The 11,520-nt window shown below is 48.6% G+C and overlaps 1 protein-coding gene across 1 annotated transcript in view; it reads left to right on the top strand.

Moving 5' to 3' along the window:
* SCARF2 (scavenger receptor class F member 2) overlaps positions 1–11,520 on the top strand; it is a 166,944-nt gene that overhangs the window by 73,951 nt on the left and 81,473 nt on the right. The window contains exon 8 of the mRNA XM_006029204.3: positions 5,424–5,541. Coding sequence (XP_006029266.2) covers positions 5,424–5,541 — 118 coding nt within the window. The remainder of the gene's footprint in view (positions 1–5,423; positions 5,542–11,520) is intronic.

Raw genomic sequence — 11,520 nt, 5'->3', positions numbered from 1 at the left:
CCCCGCCCCACCCCAGATGTGCAGGGCTTGCCCCTGCCCCACTGCCTACCTCACTGCCAGTGGAGGGGGCAGATTGAGGCCCCAGTGGTGAAGGAGGGAGTGGGACTAGGGCTGAGGCCTTGAGTTACCTCGCTACCCCCCAGCTCTTTCCCCTCCCTGCTTCTCTCCCCACAGACATACCTGCTGGCTGGGGGGGGGGGGGGGGGCGGGCGCTCCTTTTAAATTCCAAAGGTGATCTCTGACTTTAAAAGGTTGGCGACCGCTGATCTAGACAAATCTCATGCATTCTGACAATGGAACCACAGGCTTGGGAGAGAGCTGAGGCATAGCTCCAGACAAGGTCCAGCCACTGCTGGCTGGTTTGGCTATAGCCTCAAAGTGGCCTTCTCCTGTCCTAAGGCTGCCACCTGGGTCTGCAGGGCCCTGTTCTGTATGTGCAGGATGTCCCCCTGGGGGCACATTTCCCACCGGCTGGCCAACAAATCCTTCAGATAAATGGGCGCCTGGAAAGGATCCACATGGTCAGAGAACTGGGACCCCTTGGATTGATCTGGGCAACCTGGAAGGTGGTTGGTCAGTCTGAGTGTATCACACTAGGTCAGGGTTTTACTGAAGTGAAAGATAGGGTCAAAGCTGGGTATTAGTCCTAGGGCAAGCAGCTGATCCAAGCTGGGAGATCCAAGACAAGAGTAGGAGCAAGCAGGAACAGGCAGGAGGTTCCATGCCAGAGTTTCAGAGCATGGAGACATGATTAAGTGTTCCAAGCAGACCAGGGGCACTTCAAAGCAGTCTGTTGACCAGGCAGTTTGTTGCCATGTGGTCCTAGCAAATACAGGCCAGTGAGAGCGGGGCCCTCCTCTGAAGCATGACTCAGTCTGATTCCCTGATTATACCCAGCTGGGGCCCTGGACTGGATCTGCCTCAATTAGGCCATGGCTAAGTACACAATCAATGCAAAATAGACTGGTATTATCACCTCCCAAGTCTTACATCTAATACCCTTGTTGATGCAGCCTAAAACCACATCCATCTGTTTTACAGCTGCATCACATTGTAGGCTCATGTTGAGTCTGTGATCCACAAAGCCCCCAACAGCTTCTTTGTAGTGCTGCCATTAACCAGTTATCACCCATTCTACATTTCTGCGTTTATTATTATTCTTCCTTAGGGGTAGAAACTTACATTTGTCAGCCGTGAACTTCATCCTGTTGCCTCTAGATCAGCAATCCCATCTATCAAGATCCTTCTGAATTCCACTCCTATCCTCCAGTGTGTTTGCAGTCCTTGTCAGTTTTGTGTTGTCTTCATATTTTCTCAGGAAGGTCTCTATTCTGTATCCAAATCATTAATACATGCACTGAACATCACTGGACCCAGGACAGACCCCTATGGGACTCCATTCAAAACCTCCTGCCATTTTGAAATGGATGCACCTATATTTACCTCTTGCTTACCAAGTACACTATTTCCACTGCATTTCCTTCATCTATCTAACTAGTTACTTTGTCAAAGAAGGAACTCAGACTTATTTGGTATGATTTATTCTTAGCAAATTCATGCTGGCTGTTTGTGATTAGCCTTTCCTTCTTGTTTACAATGAATGAACTGGCTTTTCCTTCTAATAGCATAACACGGAGTGGGTGAGCAGGGCACATGCCTTAGGTGCTGCCTAAGGTGAGGGTTTCCAGGATGGGGGGGGGGGAGAGGGGGTGGTGCTTATGGCAGGCTCCTCCCTGCAGCCTACCTCACTGCTGTCAATGTTGCCTCTTTCTGCCATCACTTTCTGGCTCTAGGAGGCAGGAGCCCAACAGAAGGTAATGTGGGAATTGTAATTTGTAGAGAGACAGTGGAGTTTGCTGCTGCTGAGGAAAGAACTGATCATTTTCTGCTATTAAAATCAGCAATGTTTTGCTCTCTGGACATGATCTGGCAGCAAATAAAAGTTCTGAAAGTCCTCCTCCCTAGGAGCAGCAAACTCCACTGCCAGAACTACGATTCCCGGAACTACTTGCACTCAGCCTGGCTCAGTTTCCTTCCTGCACCTGGAGAAGGAAGGGTGGGAGCTTCCCAGGTCATGTTTTTTTCCATGTTATATCTCTGCTTCCTTCAAGCCACTTCTTTCCCAACAGGTAGTGCAGGAAGTGCACTGAGGTCTAAGCCCACCATGTTATAGACAGGCTGCCAGTCATCACCAGGTTTGATCATTTCTGTTGTGTGGAAATGAAAAACTAGGAATAATGAAAAACTAGGAATATTCCACTCAGCCAGAAAGTGCCATAAATTAAAAGCTTTGTTCCTGTACCTCCAAATGGTATGATGAATTCAAAAATATCCCTCTTACAGGAGAACTGAAGAAGTGGACCAGATATTTTCTCTCCAGCTGCTGCCCCATATCCTTTCTTACTCCATCTTATCATCAAATACACCCTTTAAAGTTCCCATCAGGAATATCTGTCCTCCAAAGGTATCATCCACCTTCTGTAATCCAGTGTCTACCCCCTGCACTCCATTGAAAAGACACTCACCTGTCTTAATGATTTCTTCCTTTTCAACCCCAGAACTAGGTCTCCATCTTCATCTTTCTGTACCTACCTTATGCCTTCAGCACCATCAACCATCTGGGAAAGGTGTTCTCTCTCCTACTCAGAGACAGTGGCCTTTCCTGGTTCTCCTGTGCCTCTCTAGTCACTCCTTTTGAATGTCCTTAGAGGTCATTCTTCCTTGCCCCTGCTCTCACTGAAGGCCTTTGCTCCCCCAAGGTCTCTGTTGTTTGCCATTTTCTCTTCTCCCTTTGTACCTTGTCTTTGGGCAGTCCCATTCAAACATGCACTTTAACTATCACCCTTGTGCTGACATTTCCCAGATCTTGTAACCACACCTGGAGATCATTTTAAGAGGAAACATTATCCCAGTCTCTAAGCACCTACATAGATGGAATTTTCTAATGGTAAGGGGTTCTTTAATCCAACAGATAAATCAGAATGAAATCCAGCGGCTGGGGCCCAGGGACATTCTAGATTCCCTTTCACTCTACATTTTTAACATTGAGGTACTTACGTGAGTGTTAAGACCTGACTTTCACAGGACCTGAGCATCTACCTCCTGATTATGCTTTGAGAATCTTAGGAATCCAAGCTTCTCTTCATAAAAGCTTTGCTTTAGTTTGATGACAAGTGATTAGCTGAAGGCCCAATTCACAGGGTGACATTGGCTTGTCTCTCTTTTATCTCCTCATGGACATCCATATGCCAGCATGGTTAAAACTGTCTTCCCTCCCTCCTCACTCCTCTTTCAAATACTGGGAACACCGCCCCATCCTGCCTGTCAATCAGGTCCTCCCCTGGGCATCGCCATTTACTCTACCCTGGGCAAATCTACACAAGATGGTGACTGTGCAGTAGCCTGATACTACTGCACAGTAGTGTTGTGTGGCAAAAACCATGATGTGATGCTATTGCGCAATTGCATTAGTCTACTGCACAGTAGCGTCACAAAAGCGTTTGCTGGTGCTACTGCACAGTAACTCCAGTTACTGAGCAATTATGTAGTACTTGTTTATACACGTACTAAATAGATGTGCAGTAACCACTGCGCAGTAGCGTCTCATGTAGATGTGGACTCTGTGTCTCAGTCTAAATTTTGCTCCTTCCTCCTGTACAAAGCTCCCATACCAGCCTTTCCTGTCCATCCACACAGCTGGGTTCTAATGCCTCAACTTACTGCAACTTCATCTGCTCCAGTGCTGAGCGAGTTGTGCCATCTCCCCCGCTCATGTCCTCTCAACTTGCTGCTGATATTCCCTTTTACTACATCCCCCCTTCTTTTGTCCCTCCTTTCCACCCTCTTACTTCATCAGATGGAAACTGCTGGACCTCACTTTTAGGGGCTTTCCTCCACCTCCTTGCCCATTACCTCTCCTACACTAATGATACAAACTCTGCCATCAGCCACCATTGCTCATTTGGCAAAGTTTCAAGATGGCACTGTGCATTGTCACCCCTCTGCCACTCCTGTCTGGAATCTGCTTCTCAGCAACATCCCCATACCAACACAGTATTCTGTCATGTTTCTCCATAAAACTGTCTTCTACCACAATACCTATGAGCATCTGACAGCAGCCAGGCAATTGTAGTATGCAAACTTCAATTGCTTTATGCTGAAACTGTGAGCCCTTTTGTGCCTAGACTGAAGAACTTGGCATCAGGAGCTCTCCCTGACTTGGGTCTCTAGATGGTAACATTGCCTATTGAGGCAAGCTACTCCTAGCATGTCAGAGGCTCTGCCTCTGCTCTTAACTGTGCTATCTCAGAGTCTCACGAGTAGGAACCTACCTAAATTGGTATGAGGCGAGGGTTTTTTGTGGCCTGCTTGCAGTGCACAGAGCCACTTTCATGGGCGTTTTATGGGGGCACTGCCCCTTGTTGCTGATTGGCCAAGAGGCTTCAGAGGCCCTGCCCCTCACCGTTGACTGGCAGAGAGGCCCTGGCAGGATGAGGGGGCAGCTGCCACCTTGACTGCTCCCCTTTGTGCCACTCCACCACCCAGTGCCTTTCCCCCACTGGCAGGTTGCAAGGCTGGGCAACAGAAGCCATGAGAACTGCCAGTTCCCACTGGGTAGCCAGCATTTTCTTTTTAGCAAGTTTTTATTTTTTTCAGGTGATTCCATGGGAAATCACGACAAATGGCTTTTGTCACAGCAGTCGCAGAAACTGCCATTTTTTGCAGTTTCTGCAAAAATTGTGAAAGCACAATTTAAGTAGTTCGCTACTCATGAGCCTAGTGGTCCAGTGGAACAATGCTTAGGGATCAGTAGGTAAAAGTATGTTCAAAGGGCTGGATGCTCACTCAGCTACTGTGTACCAAAAGCAGAGGGAGGCCTGGGAAAAAAGAAGGGTGTCACTAGAAGTGCCTGATGTGGAAAAAACTTATATTTCACAAGACTCTTGGTGTATCTAGTCTGGACTCAGCACAGCAAGGGGAAGCAACTCACTTCACAGAAAATTTATTTAGTGTCCATCTAGTAACTGACTGCCCATAAAACTGACTGAATGACACATGCCTAAACCCTGGGCAGGCACTAACAGGGTGCCCTAAATTGTAGCCCCTGGCTCTGCCACCCCTGGGCTTCCTCACTTACAGCTCTGCAGCCGTCTCCTTTGTTACTCCTGTTATGGGTGCCTGGCGACGACTTTTGAGTTTTAGTTAGTGAAGGACCAGACTGGGAGTTCCCAAACTTATTTCATCATTTCTTGCCTGTTGTGCACTTGCATGCACGCTTCCCACCCCGTCTTCTCTCTTTGACATCTAGCCCCTTCCCTCCCCTATGCTCAACCCTGACTGAGTGACCTGAGGGATCTGGGCCAGAATAGGACCGGCCTGCCTTCAGAGCTGTGGGCTAATGGTGCATCTGCTTTGTCTTTCAGAGGCGAATCAGCGAATGGGGGTGATCGGGGCAGGGGCCCTGCTGGCTCTATTGCTCATCCTCCTACTCTCATTGCTCTGCTGCTGCTGTATCTGTCGCAAGAAGGAAGATGCCCACAGGTGAGTGTCTGTATCATGGCACTGATAACAGGAGCCTCAAGTGTGGCCTTTCCAGGATCATGGTTCTCCTGGAACTGATGGTATGCTGGCATTGGCCAGCAGCCTTTTGGGTTCACGCTGCTGCAGTAGGGTCTGGCCATGCAGTGTATGGCTGGAGACAGGAGGTCACTTCCAGCAGAGCTACCAGCTGCAGTTATTAGTGCAAGGGGTGGCAGGAAACGATTGTTTAGCTAGTTCTGTGAAACATAGTAAACACAACAATTGGTTGCTATAGTGGCAACTTTTTATAGAAGTTTTCCAGTTTTCATGAAAATGTTTGAAGCAACATGAAGATTTTCCTTTATATCTTGAAAACTATCCGTAGCCTGAGACTCTCCCAGGATAGGAAATCCTCTTGGTAACATTCTCCAGCACAAACTGCCAGGGTCACACACTCCTTACCAACTAGGCAGTAGTTAAGCCTGAAGATGTCTTAGAGCAGGGGTGGGCAAAATGCGGCCCAGGGGCCAGATGTGGCCCACCAGGTTATTCTATCTGGCCTGTGGGGCCCCTAAAAAATTTAGAAAATTAATATTTATCTGCCCCTGGCTGCCTATCATGTGGCCCTCGATGGCTTGCCAAAACTCAGTAAGCGGCCCTCTGCCCACAATAATTGCCTGCCCCTGTCTTAGTGTGTCTGCCTGGCACTGAGAGCTAGGAGCAATGAGCAAAGGGCAGAGAACAGCTGGGAGTTACATGGGAAGCTAAAGATTCAAGCAGGCTGGGAAGGCAGGAGCAGAGTTCCCAGCAGTGACAGCCATAGTCATTGTTGCTGCATTAATGGGGAGCAATTGTTCACTTGTCTGTACTAGTGGCAGTTTGACCAGGGTTATTACTGTGTGTGATATGTCTGGGACCCGAGACCAATATTTATATAATGGATGAATCAAAATCTTTGCCCTTGCCCACCATCTGAGGGCTTAAAAAAGTAAAAAGCAACAAAAGGCTGGTGCTGCATGAGTGCAAACCTGGCAAGTTCCTGGGACTGTCCAGTGACAACATGTCCATGGTGCTGCAGAGGTCTTTATACACATGGAACACAGATGTGGCACAGGAGTTAAACACTGGGTTACAAAAAATGTGTTCATATCAGTTGGGGCCAAAGTACAGCCATTGAAGTATATGGGCTTAAGATGCTGAGCTTCTTCCTGAGGCCAACTTTCCAGTCCTTTGCAGGTCCCAAAACTTTCTGAGCCTCAGTATTGGCATCTGTAGCCATGATTTGGGGGTTACAGGAGTACATTTTCCTTCAGGGACTTGGCAAGACCCAGTTTATTAACTGTATAGCACTTAAACATCCTCACTATGCAAGTGCTCCCAGCCCCTTCCCCTAAGCGAGAGCTGTCAAAATTGAGACCCACAGGCTGCATGAGGCCCCTGTAAGGTTAACCTGTGGCCCCTGGGATTCTGGTCCAGGCGCTAATCCCCACATTGCTCCACTGCTGCTGTCACCAGAGTCTCTGATCTTCCCATTCTCTCTTCCAGCCTCTGCTTCTTGTTCCTGTCCCTGGGGGTAGGGTAGGATGGGATGGCCTGTGGGACTAAGGGAGCCCACAGCCAGGGAGCTCAGGCAGATGCCAGTGCTGGACAACTAAGGGGACCTGCAGTGCAGCAAGGGACCCCACATAGTTTAGAATGCTTCTTGCATGGCACGGGGCCCAGCAATGCCCTGCTCAGAAGTTGGACAGTCCTGCCCTAGGGTAAGGGACATTTTGGTGGAGAAATGCAACAGTACCAGCAGATTAGGTAAATCCATTTAACTAGAGCAGGGTATTCCTTAACAAATCTAGAAATGGTCCTTGCTCATCACCAAAGCAAAGGAGATGAGTGTGTGTATTCCTTGCAGACAGACAGCTGTGCCAGTCCATAACGAGTTCAGTGTTTAAGCTGTGCACTGGTGACTACAGGTGTCCAATGTAATTCCCAAATGTGTAGGACCCCTCTGAGCAGCCCGCTGCATGGGGAAGAGAGTGGGAGTAGGGGTTCTGTAATGCAACAAACAACAACAGAACAAGTTCTGACAGACAAATTCAGACAAGGATTTGGTGCCAGTTTATATGGGGATTCTCCATCATTAGCTGACTGTCCACTGGGACAGGGTGTGAGGGTTTTGTAAGGACTTAGGTGGCTGAACCTGCAGGTAGGCCCTAAAGGGCAACCAGAATGTCAGGCAGGTGGGGGTACAGGTTACCAAGGCTTCAGATCAGGGTCTGGATCAGTGGAGCGGAGAACATGGGACCAGATCCCAAGAGAGCTGAGAGGGAGATCTGAGAGGTGTAGTTTGGTGTGCAAGCTGAGATCAGAAGCCAGGAGAATTAGAGAGCCGGTACAGAGTTCCAAGGAAGATCCAAGATTAAAGTCAGGAAAAGCCAAACCAAAACCAAATCAGGAGCCAGGAGAACCAGAGAAAGCAGCAAACGTGAGGCTTGCTGGAGCAGTTTGAGACTGTTGTCAAGGTATGCCTGTAGTCTGAGGCTGTAGGTGTGTTTAAAAGGGCTGAGTGGCAGTCTCAGCAGGCAATCCAGTTATAGAGAACAGGGGCAGTTGGATTCATCCAGGATCAGGATCAGGTGTGGAAGCTCAAGAGCTCAGCCCAGCTGGGCCCAACTGACCACATGCCCTGACATGGGATCCTGCATGAGCTTAGGTGGTGGATGGACTCCTTTATGCTGGAATAACCGTAGGGCTTCTCTGGCCAATGCGATACAAACGTACATACCCGGATGCTCACAATGGCCTCTTCTGGCCTAACATTCTTAACCCAATCCAATCCAATCCAATCCAATCCAATCCAACTGTGACTATACTTGCTCAGCCAGGGGTCCAGCCTCTCCACCCTTAAGCTCTTAGGTGGGCTCTAGCTCCCCCACATCTTTCCCTGTCCTGCTGCTTAGCCACAGCTTTGCTTCTCCACCCACCACCATATGCTGTTCAACCAGGGCTCTGCCCCACATGCTTCTTTTCATGCTGTTCATTTTTTACCCTCCCCTTTGTGCTGTTCAGCCAGGACTCTTCCCTCAGCTTCTGCTGCTCAGCCAAGGCCCTAGCCCCTTCAATGCTTTCTCAGCAGTAGAGTAGCAGTAGAGCCTTTAAAATCATCTACAGAATCTGTTCCATAAGTATTTTCCATAATGTCCAAGCTGTTCCTGTCAATCCTTTTCAAACATTTTCATATCTCAACCAAGATTATCCTGCAAAATTGTAGCCTAAAATGTGAAGTCTTCTGAAAACTCCAAGTAATTGCAAAGAGCATCATAGTAGCTCTTAAGCAGCCCTCACTTTCAGGGCTTATCATCATCTTCCACTGCTTTTCCATCTATCTATTCATGCATCCTCCACTGTCAAGCCAGAATGCCTAACCACAGCTGAGGAGAGACTGTCCATCCAAGGATGTACCACAGCAAAACCCAGAAAACCAAAAACACTGCCAACAACGGAAAGGACATAGAAATGTAGGGAGGCAGATCATAATTACTTATGTTACGTTTTGGGTAAGAGCCTCCCAAGGAAAATTCTTCTTGTAACAAGAGCTGTGAGTTCTTTGAGGCTTCCACAGTGCCAGGTCAGCAACTGCCCAGCGACCATTGCAGTCCAAAGCAACACTGACAGTGATGGACACACACTGTGCATAGGGTACTTGGTGCCCAGGCCACAGTACTGATCTCCGTAGAAGGCTCTGAAATGGCATGCCATGTTGGTGGCTGTGTCTCTGAGATTAATTGGAGACCATGGGAGAAGGCAGAGAGGAGCCACTGATTGCCACCAAGCCAGGTAGTCTTACATCCTTGTTATATAGTAATGTTGGGGGGCTCCTGGAGCAATTAACCCCTGGATTGTCTGCACATTATCACCTGAAACTGGTTTTAAGCACTCATGCATCTCAAAGTTACGCCACTCCATGGCAGATTATCTCTGATTTATGCTACTCAAGTCATGTTACACAGGGTGCCTTTACATGTGTGCTTTAATGCACAGTAGCCTATTTTACTAAGCATTAAAGCATCACAAAAAAACCATGCGATTATGCAGATGTGCAGTAAAATAGGCTACTGCACATTAATTAAGCATCACTTTAAAATCATGCACATTCATTACTGTTCATTAAGGCAGCCTACTGTGCATTTCTTGAGTACCGCACACTGAAGGTACTATATTTAATGAGCATTATAAAAAGTGCCTTAATGCACATGTAGATGCACCCACTAAGGTGCAGCCAGGCCAGGCTATGCCTTAGTGTGAACACCCCACCTGCCCCCCTCCCCTACTGGCCTGGATTGGGCCCATTGCCTCCCCCTGCCCTCCCCAGCACTCCAGATCCCCATTCACTACCCTCCCCCCATTCCCTGCTTACTTGTGGTTAATCCTTTCTTGCCTGCTCCCGTGAAATAGACAACATAGGCAGTCACAAGTAAGAAATGCCCTGGGGACTGGGGGAAGCCCTGGAAAAGAGCCCAGAATGGTAGCTGGGGGGGATTCTTACCTTTCAGTCTTCCAAGCCCTTCTTCCTGGGCTGAAGTGTTGCTGTTCCAGACTTGAACTAGCACTAGCACCAATCGACTTTTGTGAACCTCACAGCATAAGGTGTTACAAAGCCTTTAAAGTGTAGAGAAAGGCAAGAAAATGCAGAGAACAATCAACTGAAAAAATGCCAGGCCACTTATTGGCCTTGAGATGGAAGATGAATGCTGGGGAAAGAGGAAGCCAGTTGTTTTGAGAACATATATACAGAAAGGCACAGATCATAGATCAGTGGTTCTCAACCTTTGCAGTCTCAATGCACTTCCTACCCCCCACATCTTTTCTCAAGTTAGTGGAACTCAGTGCTTATCTTGCACTGCTTTGCAGTGCTTATCTTGTCACACCCTGTGGCACCCTTAAAAGGATCTCAGCGGAGCACATCTACTAAAGATACTGACTGCAGAGTAACCTGATACAACTGCACCGCAGTGCCACATGGTAAAAACTGTGAGGCAACACTACTGCACAGTAGTATAAGGTTACTGTGCAGCAGCATTACAAAAAAGGCACTCACCAGTAACTCAGTTTACTGCACATTTATTTAACGTTTGTTTATACCAGTACTAAATAAATGCGCAGTAACCACTGCACAGTAGCATCTTGTGTAGATATGGCCACAGGGTGGCAGCATGGGAAGCAGCAGGAAGAGCATCCCTGAGAGTATAGCAGGAGGTGGTACACAATGTTTGGCATTGACAGAAGCTGCTCAGTTGGGCAGATTGGGCAGCTTGGCTGTGGGTCATTGGACAAATGGAGGAGGCAGCTGTCCTTGCAGGGTAGAAGGAGGTGGCAATGGACACTGGAAACATAGAGGCTGGTGCCAGCTAAGAGAGTGGGGGCAGGACCACACTGTAACCTGATCTTTTTACAAACTGTCCCCTCCCCTCCTCTGGTGTGTACCTGAGGAGATAAGCAGTCCCTACTGCTATGGCTGATCCTCTGGGGACTTGCATGCTGGTAACTGTATCCAACCCTCTCCCACCAGCTCTGGGAGTGTGGAAGAAGTGGAGGAATGATCCAGGCTGAAAAGCACATCTCTGTGGAACCAGAACCACCTACCCACTTTCTCATGACAGAAATTTGTGCCGCTACTTTGTGCTGCAGTGCATGCCCCTGCTCATGCGGTTTGCAGTGGGACAGACACATTGTCCCGCTGCTCCATGTGCTGCAAGGGAGGGGCTGGCTGGGGCACAGGGTGCCTCAGTGTAGGGCTAGCTGGCAGACAGCCCCCATGCTGAGGCACCCTGTGCCCCAGACAGCTGGGGAGTGGCATGTGGAGACGGGGGAGCAGGGGGACCCCCTGCCCTGAGACAGGGGAACAGGCAGCCTTAGATTCATAGATTCATAGATTCATAGATGCTAGGGTCGAAAGGGACCTCAATAGATCATCGAGTCCGACCCCCTGCATAGGCAGGGAAGAGT

The sequence above is a fragment of the Alligator sinensis genome, unplaced genomic scaffold (genome assembly GCF_000455745.1).
Source record: "Alligator sinensis unplaced genomic scaffold, ASM45574v1 scaffold953_1, whole genome shotgun sequence".
Lineage (NCBI taxonomy): Eukaryota > Metazoa > Chordata > Crocodylia > Alligatoridae > Alligator > Alligator sinensis.
The sequence above is the reverse complement of the archived record's forward strand: the minus strand, read 5'-3'. Positions and strand labels throughout refer to the sequence as shown.